General features: G+C 42.7%; 1 protein-coding gene across 1 annotated transcript in view; it reads left to right on the forward strand.

The window, feature by feature from the left end:
• The window catches only part of PKHD1 (PKHD1 ciliary IPT domain containing fibrocystin/polyductin), a 239,695-nt gene that overhangs the window by 133,875 nt on the left and 90,236 nt on the right, over positions 1–15,584 (forward strand). Inside the window, exon 32 of the mRNA XM_066622360.1 lies at positions 6,827–6,983. Coding sequence (XP_066478457.1) covers positions 6,827–6,983 — 157 coding nt within the window. The remainder of the gene's footprint in view (positions 1–6,826; positions 6,984–15,584) is intronic.

A 15,584-nucleotide genomic window follows, 5' to 3' on the forward strand; every position in this document is an offset into this window, starting at 1 on the left:
AACCTTAATTTTACCACCACCTATTTCACTACCATGTTAAAGCATAATTATGAAGTCATTTTTATGATGCTGAAGAACTGTAGGAGTGTAGTATACACATTACTCTATCAAAACACCACTGAATATTTTTAAGGTGGTTGGGATGTGCAGATCCCCTGTCCCCTGAGAAATGTCACTCATCATACATAAATCGATTTGGGTTTTCTCAGATGTTTCTCCTTGGGAAATGTGATGAAATTTGTGATTTCTTCCTCTTTTTTTTGTTACCTACTATTAAAAGGTCTGACCCCCCCCCCCCCCAGCTTTACCAGTGTCTCAGCATCTAGAATAGTGGTACTCAAATTTATTGGGAGTAAAACTCCTGAGATAAGTTTTTGTGGGGGCAGGGAAATCGATAGTGCTGTGATCCTGAGGGTTGTGCCACTGCAGGGAAGGGAGGGCTTTCTTTAAACCTAACCTACCTGCTGTAGGGGTCTGCGGGGTGCAGGGAGCCCCATGGAGCCCTCTGCTGGGCTCCCCGCAGCTTGTAAAGTGAAAGTAATGATCATGACCCACTTCTGGTTTTGTGATCGCAACAGGGAAGTGGGTCACAATAGTTTTTTTTTTCCACTTTCTACAAGCTGTGGGGAGCCCTGCAGAGGGCTCTGTGAGGTTCCCTGCACCCCTCTGGACCCTGGCAGCAGGTAGGTTATGTTTAAAGAAAGCCCCCCTTCCCTGCAGCAGTGCGATCCTCAGGATTGCGGTGCTGCCAATTCCCCCCTGCCCTTGCCCCTTAAAGGGAAAGGGGCAGTGGTTCTAAGGCTGGTGGGTCGTAACTCGACAGTTTGAAGACCACTGCTCTAGAGCAGCAATGGTCAACCATTGTGCCATGGTGCATTAGTCTGCTGCGAATAGTCTGCAGGAGTGCCATGGGAGTTTGGCGGGGGGGGGGTCATTTGTTAGTAGGGCCATTCAGGGATGTGGGGTTTCCCCTATGAACCAGGTGTTTGAGGTGACCAACAAGGATTAAAAAGTGTAAAAACGGAATAAATATCATAATATCAGCAAATGAGAGCGATGAAAAACAATACCAACCCAAATTTAGCAAAGATGAAATTAGTGAAAGTAGACTGGGATAGAAAAGCCTTCAGACACTTCCAGAATACTTGCAAAGGGGCCAACTGCAGTCCAGTGAGGAGGGAGTTCTGCATCTGTTGCATCATCACAGGGAAGGCCGTCCTCTGTTTCTCCACCAAGCATGCTTCAAATGGTGGCAGCACCCATAGGAAGGCTCCTCCCATTTATTTAAAGGGATGGACCACCTTTTTGGGGGGGAGAGGTGGTCCTTCACTCTTGTCCTAAGCTATGTAGGGCTTGAATTGCACCTGGAAACAGACCAGCAGCTGGTTCAATTGGGAAAGCAGCAGACTGAGAGGGTCAAACTGCCTGCTCCTGATCACTACACATGCAGCCACAGTTCCACTAAAATACAGAATTCCACCAATTCATTACTGTTGGTTCTTTGACTGCCACATCCAGGCTCTCTTCCATCCTAGTTTTGATATGTAGTAGAGGTGATGTCTGCCAGTTTTGGAGAGTGAAACATTGACGTGATGTGTTCTCCCAGAATATCCCTTTGAATTAGCTTAAAAACTGAAATTTTGAAGGCTGAATTGAGAACAGATTTACTGTTCTGTTTTCCACTGGAATGGAACTTGTAGGACAGGTCCATAGAATATGTTCTTCTAGGCATAGCACACCTCCTGAGATTATTATTAGCTGCAAAACTGTGTCTCAAGGCCTGTATGTTCTGCTCTTGTGAAAATACAGCAAGGCTGTCAGTTGTAGGTTCTCAAGACATCGTTTATTAGCTCCTCCCCACGCCACTTGTCTTCTCCTGCCAATATTAGCAAAATGGTTCACAACAGTGGTTCTCAAACTTTTAGCACTGGGACCCACTTTTTAGAATGAAAATCTGTCAGGGCCCACCAAATATGATGTCATAACCAGAAGTGACATCATCAAGGAGAAAGAGTTTTGACAATCCTAGGCTGCAATCCTACCCACAATTACCTAGGAGTAAGTCCTATTTACTATCAGTTAAAAGCATATACAGAGTAGCCTGTTAAAAATACAGATCTGTCACATTTCCCCAGTGCAGTCACTTACCATGGTAGCATCAAGTCTAGTACATTAAAAATAAAATATTGAAATGAATGGGGACCCACCTGAAATTGGCTCGCAACCCACCTAGTGGCTCCCAACCCACAGTTTGAGAAACACTGGTTCAGAAGAAAAGGGTGCAGCTTGATCTGCATTGAATTTCAGATGGAGATTCAGATTTTGACACATTTCACACCTTAGATTTGAGATCAAACTGTTCCAGCTTACAGAAAAATCAGGTCAGGAATTCTCTTTAAACATAGACTGGTAAATACTGGGACAGGGTAGGGATATTAGAGCTGCCTGGCCCTTCTGGGAATTACAAACCTGTCCACAAATGTGAGTCTGAGGGGAATATGCTGATGATAGAAGAATGGAAACCTGAGTGGACCATGCCTTGTTAGGCAGAGATTGGAGTTCGGACATTGACTTTCTTTTTTTCCTGATAACAAAGTATGTCCAAAATCAACATTTGATAATGCTGAGTGTGTCAAAGCACAATCCTATAAATGTTTATTTTTAAGTAAGTCCCACTTACCCTCAAGTAAGTGTGTGTGATTGAATAGAATGATAAAAGACAATGATCCATGATAGCTTGCCACATAGTGACTGATGCTAGGTGTTGTTAAACAAGTGCAGATTTAACACTTGTTTAACAATCGCAGCTACTCCCTTGTTGATGTGATGTGTGAAGGACCTGACTATGTTCAAATGGGAACAAGGGGGGCGGAGCCAACACTCGGCGAAGTAGCAGTGAATCTCGGGGGCTCTCCAGGGGACTGTTAAATAGATGTGTTTTCAAGTGCCTAAACAATTAAGGCACGCTTCGTTGCCAGGAAGATGGTAGGAAGAGCTGAGAGCTTGAATGGGGGAGTCCTTTGAAACAGGCAATTTCAAGGATTTTTCTCTGTTTGCTCTGTGCTGAATCACATTCTATCCCGGTCGCCATATTGGAGAAGTTTCGGAAAGTCGAGAACTCCCCCTCCCACAGCCTAGATACAACAACATCACAGCGAAAAAGCTTTAAAATGTGAGTAAACTTGGTTCATTAAAAGGCTTTAACGAGAACTGTAATCAAGAAGTCTGAAGAAGGAAAAGATAATTTTAAGATTATTTACGTTGGCCGCTAGCCACCCAGAGGGGAAATAAGCGAATTTGGATTTCCCCTGCTGGAGCAAACACAAGATTATTTTGTTTAATGGTATGCACCGAAGAGAAATATATAAGTAATCTTCAATGGATGGAATAAAGTTTTACTTTCGTTTTCCCAGCAAAAAGCCTTGATTCAAGGTGGGTCATTTAAAGACATATTAACCTAATTGGACAGTGTTATGGGCCTGGATTATTGATCCACACTTTTTGGAAGAAGAGATCTAGGATAAAGATTTGGGTCACTCTTTATTTGTTTGATTTGACATTGTTATTGATTGGACTTGGAACACTGATTCATATTTTTTGGATATAAAAACTGGAAATTAGCCCTATAAGAAGTGGTTGGATTTGATATGGACAAAATTGGCATTTGAAAGTACAAGCCAGTCCTTATTAATGGATTTCTTGATGGATTTCAGAAATGAAATGGAACAACAGGTCAGAAAATTATCTGAACAAATGAATGAGATAAACGCCTCCCTGTTAAGTAAGCAGGACCAGATTACAAATAATAGACAAGGAAAAAAAATGGATTTAATGCTGGGTGAAGCTAAAGAAGTGGAGTATTTTGAAGTGAGACAGGAGATGGAAAAAGTAACCGTCACTCAAAAAATCAAGAATTTGAAGGAAGAAAATAGAGGAAACAACCAGAGAATATGCTGTCCCAAGAAGAGGAAGAACTTTGGGATTAAATTTAAAAACAGAAGGAAGAAAAACAAGGAAAAGAAGATAGAGGCCAAGAAATTTAAGAGATATAAGAAAAAGAAGAAATGGAAGGAATAGTGGGAGGAGCAAGAAGGAAAGTACGAAGAAGACAGAGAACAAAGCAAGTATCAAGACAGAAGTTAAAATGGCTGAATAGCAAGAAATTTTTTTTTTAAAATTTAGTTAAATTTTTGTTAGAAATGAAGAGTATTTTATTAATCATATTAAATTAAAGTAGATGAAAATGGAATTTGGAATATAAGTATTGTGAAAATTAAAGTGGTATAACATTAAATTAGATGAAAATGGAAATTTGGAATACAAGTATTGTGAAAATTAAAGTGGTATTAAGATAAAGGGTTATTTTTTAAAAGAGAAGGTATATAAATTATAGATGTCAATTTATTCTAGAGAAAATATTAAACGTGTATTTTGGGTTAACAAATAAATGTGGGATAAGTAAAGAATTGAGGGAACTTTTTATTATATGTGGTGGATAGGTGAAGTGTAATACCATTGTAATTGGAGATATTTTTTTTAGATGTGAAATAGAAACTAAGAATCAGATAAGAGATTTTATTTTAGATGTTAGTTTAGTGGCAAGAAGAGTGTATAAGTAAAAATTTGAAGCCTTTTTATGATTGGATAGATAGGGAAAATGATATATAATATGTTATAAGAGATATTGAAGTGTGTAATATCATTGTAATTGGAGACATTCTTTTTAGATGTGATATTAGAAATTAAGAATTAGATAAGAAATTAGATAAGAATTTAGATAAGATAGATTTAGATAAGAAATAAGAATTAGATAAGAGATTTTATTTTAGAGATTAGTTTAGTGGTAAGAAGAGTATATAAGTAAAAATTTGAAGCCTTTTTATGATGGGATAGATAAAGTTAGAGAGAAAATATTGATTGTTTAGTTAAACTATTAACCAGTAGATTAATGAATATGATAATTTTTGTATTGATGAATAATTTCGTTTGGATTAATGTATGTTGTAATCGATGGCCACCACCCTTGTGTGTAACCTATGTAGTCCTAGCCCTAAGTCTATCCAATTCTCCTTACCTGTATATGTAATAAATAAAGTATTGTAAAAAAAACAAAAACAAATGGGAACAAGAATATTGTTTCTTCTTTCTCCCCCCCCCCCCCAAAAAAAAAGAGGTGGCAAAACTAATCTTGGTCTGAAACCGATTGAAATAATCAGTAATATTGATTATTATTGATGATGATAAAAACCACTGCTTTGTTATACTTCTTTTTGCATACAGGTGTCTCACAGTTTCCATGGGGAGATATGTTCCTGCTCCCCCCTGCCAATACTGGAAATTGCAGATAAAGTGAACCCTGCAATGGCTCACAAATCCCCCCATCATGCAAATGGCTTACCAGTCTCTGACTGCAACCCTCCTGTCTCTGTCTCCTGTGCCTCTGTGCTGCCTGCTCTCTACAAGTGCTAACGGGAACCAGGAAGTGCTAATAGGAAGTGGGTTGAAGGGCTGAAAAAAATAACACTAAACTCTATGAATTTTGTGGTAAGTGTCATGTTCTTTTTAGCCCTCCAATCTACTTTCTGTTAGCACTTCCTGGTTCCCGTTAGCATTTTAAGAGAACACAAGCAGTGCAGAAACACAGGAGAGAGCAATGGGAGGGTTGCAATCAGAAGCTGTTAAGTTATTTGCATGATGGAGGGATTTGTGAACTGCAGATAAACAGATACAGGGGCTGCCTGTATGATATTTACTGCATGTCATCTGAAAGGCCCCATATATACCCTTGTCTTTCATTCTACTCCTGTTTATATCACAGCATGAATTTGCACTCTAAACATGGATAGGCTAAGGGCAGGTGACAGTTGCCGTTTCATTGCAGATATACTTCCAAAGTTTTTCTCTGCTCTTTTAATGACTTACATTATAAGTATCTGCACTAATGCTTCATACAGCCCTGCTTTTTCCTTAACTGGTCAACAAAGCAGTTTTCTCTTAAAGCAGGAACAATGTAGCATGGAAGAACAGGACACTTCTCACACATCAGAATATGGATTGCACCTTATGCTGTGCAGATAACCGGTGGTCCTCCCTTGGTTTCACTGAGGTGTACTTTGAAGTGTGCCTGATGCAGGTCAGATCCTGCTCTGTCCTGAATTTGCTTTTGTTAACAGTGATGGGGTAGTGACCGAGTGTGGTTATTTGCCTGTGAAATTTTTGTTTCTATTAATTGAGAGTTGTTCTTCACAAGTTTCATTCAGAACTATTGTTTCAACTTCAGAGGAGAAGGCAACAGCTTTGTTAAATTGAAAGGAGAGAACGAGGTACTGTAGTTTAAAAGTCCAATACCCTACAGGTGAGAGCAAGTGGTGGCAAGTGTTTTGGAAAAAGGTTTTGCACACACCAAGTATGTGTGCACCAAGTATGATGGGTGCATCAAGGCTCTCATTATTTATGGCTTTTGAATGGTTCTATCAGAGCACTGTTCTGTGCAGTTTTATTTGTGCACAGTCATACACACACTGCTCTTTTGGGAATAAAAAATGCTAAACAGTATTTTGGAAATCAGTATAATGTGCCCTTTGTGCATATTGCACATCTTTACTGATGACTTTGTATTCTTCATAAGAAGAGTATATTACATGACTTCATACACTTCACCCGGTCTGATGATCATTTTAAGGATGGGGTTGAATGCTTTTAAGATTTTGGCTTACCTGATAGGAATCCATGCCATGTGGTTTGTGCTTTGCTTGTGCCCAACTAAGCATGTTGTCTTTCCAAAAGAAAGGAGGAGCTGCTAAACCTCTCTTCTTTTACATTTCAGAACACCCTCCCTCTTCAGTTCTGTGGATGGTGGTCAAAGAGCTACAGCTGGCTTGATGGGCATCCACCACAAGATGGCGATAATGTCACAGTAGAAAAAGGGCACACTTTGTTCTTGGATACCAGCACAAGCATCCTTAACTTCCTTCACATCAAAGGTCTGAGCATGTCTCTCTTTCTCTCCCCCACCATCCCTTTCTCAGGATGTGGTGTTTCATTGTTAGAGAAGCATGTGATAGAGCATTAGTGGCTGCTAAATGTGCGAGGTGTCAGGGGAAGAAAACTATGTGTGTTCATTTGCTTTATTAATAAGCAGATCTATTATTTTATATATGCGGAATTATTTGATGCCGCTTGAAGGGAAAGAGATTTTCTCCTGCTGGCTTATTTTATGTATGTGAAGAAGTAATAACAGTACTAGCAGCAATAATAGTCTTTGCTTTATGCAATGTGGAGTTTGTTTACATAGCATTAATTTTGCTGTTTCACATTTATTACAGTTTAGAATCTTTATATACCACTTAAATTTAAAAAAGTTCACAAAGTATTTCCCATAGCAGAAAGGATGAGGAAATGATTCCCTGTCACAAAGGAGATCACAGTCATTAAAAAGAAAAGAAAAAGGGAACAAGGAAGACATCAATTACTACTATTGGGAAGAAGACTGTACTGGGATTATCAGAACATTTGCTATTCCCCTGTTTAAGTAGATCAGCGCCACCACTTAAAAGATACCTCTTTGGTCAGTTAACAGGGATGGTTACAGGCCATGGCTACAGCAGTTCTTTGTGTGATTAAATGTATTGAACTGAACACAGGAATACTGAGTTTAAATGCTAGATTAGCCCTGAATGAATTTGCTTGCTCTTTGCTGTATTTGCAGCTTATAAAATGATGGTAGTGTGTATCCTCCTCACAGAGCAGCTGTGAAGATGATTGCTGCAAAATAGCCTCTCTGTTGTTGGCATCACGTTGGTGACCTATAAAAGTACTGGCCATGTGCATTGCCCAAATCATGTGGATGTTTTTCATTCAAATTTCAGTAATCTGCCATGATGGAGGGATGGTACTATGATGGCTGGGTTTTCATGGCACATTATGGGAGTCAACTGCAGAGAAGTGGTTTGCAGAAGTAGTCACAGGACAAAGATCTGTTGTGTCACTGGGCCATACCCAAGCAAGAACAACTGTGGGAAGAAGCATGGCCTGGGCTGTAGGTGCTCCAGTGACATGGAATGGTTTAATCATGGACTGTTCCTTTATCATGGTCTTCAGGAAAAAGCGTTAAGACATTTATTGAGGTGGAGCTGGTCTTCTGCACACAGTCTCGTGTACCCTCCAATATTTCATTGATGAAAACAGGGACACACTTCATGGGACACACTTAAATGTATTCAAATCATGCTTAACATTTGTAAATCACTTTCTCAAAGTGCATTGCTTGTCTAATTGTGATGCATTCACATACCTGTAGGTAGAAGGTGACCTGCTAGTTAAGGGCAGCTGGAATATGTCTCTGTATAGAGATGAATCTTATATTTTGCTGGAACAGTTAATTAAAAGAAATATTTGCCTTTTTCTTTTTAATGTAACCTGCAGAAAGATTGCCTTCCTCTCTCATAGTTAGTAGCGACTGGTGCCTCCAAAATGTGATGGCACTCCCAAAAGGAGTTGTACAAATGCAGCTCTGCTGCCAAATCTTTCTCATATGGCCTTAAAGAAAAGAAAAACAAAAAAAACTGTGGGGCGGGTGGCAGGTTGGTAGCAAAGCAGCTGTAGGAGGCGTTGGTACTTAGTCCCTGCCGTAAGTCCAAGCTCAATTGCTTACCTCTATGTGTGCTATATGTATAGTTTAAAAAAAAAACACACCAAAAGATACTTCCGTTGAAAATCAAGTTTGACCCTCAGCCCCTATACTACTTAGTTTGCCTTTCTCAAAGATAGATATAGAAAAGGAGAATTTGCAATTTTATTGATTCTATATCTGTCGATGATGATGATGAAAAATATGCACAGCCTGCTAGAGGTTGGTGGCTGGATTTGGCCTGTTGGCTATTGGGTCTTTCCCAAGGACTTAAGAATGTTCACAGATATTTTTGTAATATGGGCACTGTCCCAAGTAAGGCTGCTTTCTGTAGTAGTAGCTCCCGTGGCACGCAACTTCGGTGGCACCGAAAATGGCTGCTGCTGTATCCTGCGCGCCATGGGCTACCACCGGTGGCACCTCAGGTAAGGGAAGTAGCCCCGCAATGGGGTAAAAAGGTTCGTGTAGGGCGCCAAGCCCCACATGAATGGAGAGGATCTGGTGGAGCGGAGCTCTACCGGACCCCCCTCCCTCCCTTCCTGTTCCCCCCAGCATGCCTCCTGCCCACCCTCTCCCCACCCCGTCACGCCTCCTCCCTGCCATCTCTCCACCCTCCGCCTACCTCCCTCCTCCCCGGAACGCCTCCACCCCTGCTCACTGTGCCATGGCTCGGTGGTCTGTGTGACCGCTGAGCAGCGGAGGCCAGGCACTCGCCTGGTGTAGTCCAGCGCTGAGCTAGTACAGGCGCTCTCCTGGCGGTAAGGCTCGCAAACATAACTTACGGCACGTTTGCAGCAGTGTGCACCAGCGGTAAGCCAGTGCGTCGAGCCCATAATTGGGCTCTAAATGGTGTCCTGTCCCAAATGGCTCACAATCTAAAAAGATGCAGAGGAAACACCAGCAAATAGCCACTAGAAAAAATGCTGTGCTGGGGTGAAGAGGGACAGTTACTATCCCTCAGTGACCTGTAAGAGGAGCCCAGCAAATTTCAAGCAAATAGGAGAAATGTTGTCTTCCAAGCTAAAGGACAAGAGCAATGCTCAAACTTTTAGCATCGGGACCCACTTTTTTGAATGAGAATCTGTCAGGACCTACCGAAGTGATGTCATGATTGGAAGTGACATCATCAAGCAGGAAAATTTGTAACAATCTTAGGCTAGAATCCTACCCACACTTACCCAGGAATAAGTCCCATTGACTATCATTGTGAAAAACATATACATGGTAGCCTGTTCAAAGTGCAGATCTGTAACATTTCCCCAAATGCAAACACATGCCAATCTAATACATTAAAAATAAAATATTGAAATGAATGGGGACCTACCTGAAATTGGCTCATGTCCCTCCTAGTAGGTCCCAACCCACAGTTTGAGAAATACTGAAGGCTTATTTTTTTTTTTTTCCAGTATGAAAGCTGAACATTCATGACAGGGGCGTGGAATATGCCGGAGGGGGAATGGGCACCCCACAGGTCACTCTGAGGCTATAGCCCTGCATAGTAGAGCAAACCAGAAATAAAGAGGCCCAAGGAACAAAAAAGCCATGTGGTGCAGCAACAAAATATACAATTACCAAATATCCATATGAAGTTGATCAGTCAGTGAACTATTAGAGGAGATTGTATGTAACATTTTGATTTAGTAAATTCCCTTAGTTTGCACATGAACATTCAGCTAATTCAGTTAATTGCAGGTGCACCTTTTGTTCTATAAAGCTGTAATTTATAATCCTGTTCAGAAATCCACCAGTCCAGTAATCACTATCCCATAAACATAAGAACATAAGAACATAAGAACAGCCCCACTGGATCAGGCCATAGGCCCATCTAGTCCAGCTTCCTGTATCTCACAGCGGCCCACCAAATGCCCCAGGGAGCACACCAGATAACAAGAGACCTCATCCTGGTGCTCTCCCCTACATCTGGCATTCTGACTTAACCCATTCCTAAAATCAGGAGGTTGCGCATACACATCATCGCTTGTACTCCATAATGGATTTTTCCTCCAGAAACTCGTCCAATCCCCTTTTAAAGGCGTCTAGGCTAGACGCCAGCACCACATCCTGTGGCAAGGAGTTCCACAGACCGACCACGCGCTGAGTAAAGAAATATTTTCTTCTTTCTGTCCTAACCCGCCCAACACTCAATTTTAGTGGATGTCCCCTGGTTCTGGTATTATGTGAGAGTGTAAAGAGCATCTCCCTATCCACTCTGTCCATCCCCTGCATAATTTTGTATGTCTCAATCATGTCCCCCCTCAAGCGTCTCTTTTCTAGGCTGAAGAGGCCCAAACGCCGTAGCCTTTCCTCATAAGGAAGGTGCCCCAGCCCCGTAATCATCTTAGTTGCTCTCTTTTGCACCTTTTCCATTTCCACTATGTCTTTTTTGAGATGCGGCGACCAGAACTGGACACAATACTCCAGGTGTGGCCTTACCATAGATTTGTACAACGGCATTATAATATTAGCTGTTTTGTTCTCAATACCCTTCCTAATGATCCCAAGCATAGAATTGGCCTTCTTCACTGCCGCCGCACATTGGGTCGACACTTTCATCGACCTGTCCACCACCACCCCAAGATCTCTCTCCTGATCTGTCACAGACAGCTCAGAACCCATCAGCCTATATCGAAAGTTTTGATTTTTTGCCCCAATGTGCATGACTTTACACTTACTGACATTGAAGCGCATCTGCCATTTTGCTGCCCATTCTGCCAGTCTGGAGAGATCCTTCTGGAGCTCCTCACAATCACTTCTGGTCTTTACCACTCGGAAAAGTTTGGTGTCGTCTGCAAACTTAGCCACTTCACTGCTCAACCCTGTCTCCAGGTCATTTATGAAGAGGTTGAAAAGCACCGGTCCCAGGACAGATCCTTGGGGCACACCGCTTTTCACCTCTCTCCATTGTGAAAATTGCCCACTGACACCCACTCTCTGCCTCCTGGCCTCCAACCAGTTCTCAATCCACGAGAGGACCTGTCCTCTAATTCCCTGACTGTGGAGTTTTTTCAGTAGCCTTTGGTGAGGGACCGTGTCAAACGCCTTCTGAAAGTCCAGATATATAATGTCCACGGGTTCTCCCGCATCCACATGCCTGTTGACCTTTTCAAAGAATTCTATAAGGTTCGTGAGGCAAGACTTACCCTTACAGAAGCCATGCTGACTCTCCCTCAGCAAGGCCTGTTCGTCTATGTGTTTTGAGATCCTATCTTTGATGAGGCATTCCACCATCTTACCCGGTATGGATGTTAGGCTGACCGGCCTATAGTTTCCCGGGTCCCCCCTCTTTCCCTTTTTAAAAATAGGCATGACATTTGCTATCCTCCAATCTTCTGGTACCGTCGCCATTTTGAGGGACAAGTTGCATACCTTAGTCAAGAGATCTGCAACTTCATTCTTCAATTCCTTAATAACCCTTGGGTGTATGCCATCAGGGCCCGGTGACTTATTGATCTTTAATTTATCAATGAGGTCTGAAACATCTTCTCTTTTAACCTCTATCTGACTTAACTCCTCGGTTAGGAGGGGCCGTTCGGGCAGCGGTATCTGCCCGAGGTCTTCTGCCGTGAAGACAGATGCAAAGAACTCATTTAATTTCTCTGCCATCTCTAAGTCTCCTTTTATCTCCCCTTTCCCTCCCTCACCATCCAGAGGGCCAACCGCTTCTCTGGCAGGTTTCCTGCTTCTAACATATTTGAAGAAGCTTTTATTATTCCCCTTAATGTTGCTGGCCATGCGTTCCTCATAGTCTCGCTTGGCCTCCCCTATCACCTTCTTACATTTCTTTTGCCACAGTTTATGTTCCTTTTTATTCTCCTCATTAGGGCAAGACTTCCATTTATGGAAGGAAGCTTCCTTGCCCTTCACAGCCTCTCTAACTTGGCTGGTTAGCCATGCGGGCACCCTCCTGGATTTAGTGGAACCCTTCTTTCTTTGCGGTATACACCTCTGCTGGGCCTCTATTACTGTTGTTTTAAGCAGCCTCCATGCACTCTGGAGAGATTGGACTCTTTTTACCCTCCCTTTCAACCTCCTTCTAACCAGCCTCCTCATTTGAGGGAAGTCCGCCCGTCGGAAGTCAAGGGTTTTTGTTAGAGATTTGCCTGGTATTCTTCCCCCAACATGCACGTCAAAACGGATCGCAGCATGATCACTGTTCCCCAATGGCTCAGTAACGTTTACATCTCTAACCAGGTCCTGCGTACCACACAAAATTAAATCCAGAGTCACCTGTCCTCTGGTGGGCTCCGTGACTAGCTGATCTAAGCCACAGTCATTTAGCACGTCAAGAAATCCGGTTTCCTTATCGTGACCAGAACACAAATTGACCCAGTCAATATGAGGATAATTGAAGTCCCCCATGATTACAACCCTGTCCTTCCTTGTCACCTCCCTGATCTGTTTCCTCATTTCAAGGTCCCCATCAGATTTCTGGTCTGGAGGACGATAGCACGCCCCCAGTATTACATCGCTGCACAAGCCTGGTAATTTAACCCACAGAGATTCTACGGTGGAGTCGGACCCACCTTCAATCTCTACTTTGCTGGATTCTATCCCTTCCTTAACATAAAGGGCCACCCCACCTCCAACACGCCCCTGCCTGTCCCTCCTGTAGAGTTTATAGCCCGGGATTGCGGTATCCCACTGATTCTCCGCATTCCACCAGGTTTCCGTTATGCCCACTATGTCAATATTTTCCCTTGTCACCAGACATTCCAGTTCTCCCACCTTTGCTCGTAGACTTTTAGATAAAAAGATTTGTTCAATTGGCTTTCTCCAAAAACTGAGTCTGATACACTCAGTAGCATCAAGTGCATTACTCCTTGAAGACACGGTGGCTCCTCATAATTTGTTTTACTTATTTTTTTGCAACTTCTATTTTATTTGAAAATCCCTGTGATCAATAAGATGAATTCTCTAAAAAGTTCAGTGAGTTGAAACAAATACCAAACAGTCAATTAACATGATGAAAACTGCCTGAGTCAAAAATTTTTGTAACGTCTCTTTAAACATCTGCAGAAAATATTCATTGTGGAGGGCTGCAGAAGGTTTTCTTCTGGTTTTGAGGAGGCAGGGCACGATCGCTCCACTTCCACTTCTTCAGCTTTGGGGGAGCCCTGCAGACAGTCGCACAGGGCTCCCCGCACCCCCAGGAGGCTGCAGGAGGCTCTGGTAAGTACAGCCAAGCCCTTGCAGCCCCCTGAGCGACGCGATCCTGGGGATTGCGTAGCTGCCTCCTCCCTGCCCCACCTCTTAAGGGGGCAGAGGCCAGGGCCCTCAGACTGGGGTGTCGCACCGCCCCAGTTTGAAAAGCCCCATTCTAGAGCAGGGGTTCCCAAACCCCGGCCCTGGGGCCAGTTGCGGCCCTCGAGGCCTCTCAATGCCGCCCTCAGGGAGCCCCCAGTCTCCAATGAGCCTCTGGCCCTCCAGAGATTTGTTGGAGCCCGCACTGGCCCGACGCAACTGCTCTCAGCATGAGGGCAACTATTTGACCTCTTGCATGAGCTGTGGGATGAGAGCTCCCTCCACTGCTTGCTGTTTCACATCTGTGATGCAGCAGCGGCAGCAAAGGAAAGGCTTGTGCAAGGCCTTTTATAGGCCTTGAGCTATTGCAAGACCTTCATTCATTTATATAAATTCATCCTTAATATAGTCATTTATGTAAACTTATGTAAATTTATTCAAATTTTAAATGTAAATTAATTATTTTTTTTCCCCGGCCCCCGACACAGTGTCAGGGAGATGATGTGACCCTCCTGCCAAAAACTTTGGACACCCCTGCTCTAGAGGAAGGGAATAAATGTCCCAGGTCTTTCAATAAGGCCAAAACAAAAAGGAATGAGGAATACAGAGTTTAAGATCCATTAACAAATAAAAGACTTTAATATAAATCCAAATATGCAGCTGGCTAAAGCAGTACAATAAGAGGAGGCTCCCAAATCTGAAGAACTCCCCAACCCAAGGCAAAATCCTTTTATGAACTTGCTGAAAAAGCAACTATAAAGAAAAGACAAAAACCCTAATGCAATCTAACCTTTTTTTTTTTTACTCTCCAGAACTGGTTTAATTTCTCTCACTCATAATACCAGAATGAGGCTAACTCTCCTTCAGATCTCATCCACCAAGGAGGCAGCAAAGTTCCCGTCTCTAAGGGTTTTTATCCTCTTTACTTATAAACCAAACCTTTCTCACCTGGACCTTTTACACCTGAGGAGTCCCACTTACTCTAACATCAATGGAAGAAAAGCAAATACCTACATGAAACAACAGTTTCATGACATCGACAAACAAGGAAACCTGATTGGTCAGTGGGTTGGGAAGGGGTCCAATTAACTTCTTTGTTTCACCTCTAAGAGAGCTTACAGTGAACCGACTGTACACTGTATTCTAGATCTGATGTACATCAGTATGGTAGTTGGCACAATTTGAATGTGGTCTGTGACGGAGACTTCTGCAGTCAGCAATTCAGGGCCAAAATAGATATTATAGAATTTTGTGATTGGACCTCTCCATGTTTCACTTTACTAAAAAAAAAAAAAACTCACTCTCTTGCATTGGGGCAATGGCATGGCATCGGATTAACACTTTTGTCCCAGTGCCATTTGTAGTGAAGAATTGGTGCCAGGGCAAAGGGTTAAATTCTCGTCCCCTATGTCTAGTCTGTCCCAAATCCCAACAAACTCCTGTGGCAAATTGGAACCCTTCCCCTTTTTGGTGAAGCCTTTGTGTTGAAGACAGAGCTGGCATAGCATAGGTTTTGCAACTCTGCCATTATGAACTCTGTAGCCCTCACGTAAAATGCTCAGCTTAGGAAGCCAAGGAAAACATATTTTAGATGACCCTTTTCCTATTGGGCAAATTTTTAAAAAAGCATAACTGGCACCTGTACCCTAGAGCCAGGTTGGTTTCAGAAAAAGGAAGAGTCATTGTTGAGCCAGACTCCCCAAGGGGGGGATGG

Source organism: Tiliqua scincoides, chromosome 1 (genome assembly GCF_035046505.1).
Source record: "Tiliqua scincoides isolate rTilSci1 chromosome 1, rTilSci1.hap2, whole genome shotgun sequence".
In the NCBI taxonomy this organism is placed as follows: domain Eukaryota; kingdom Metazoa; phylum Chordata; class Lepidosauria; order Squamata; family Scincidae; genus Tiliqua; species Tiliqua scincoides.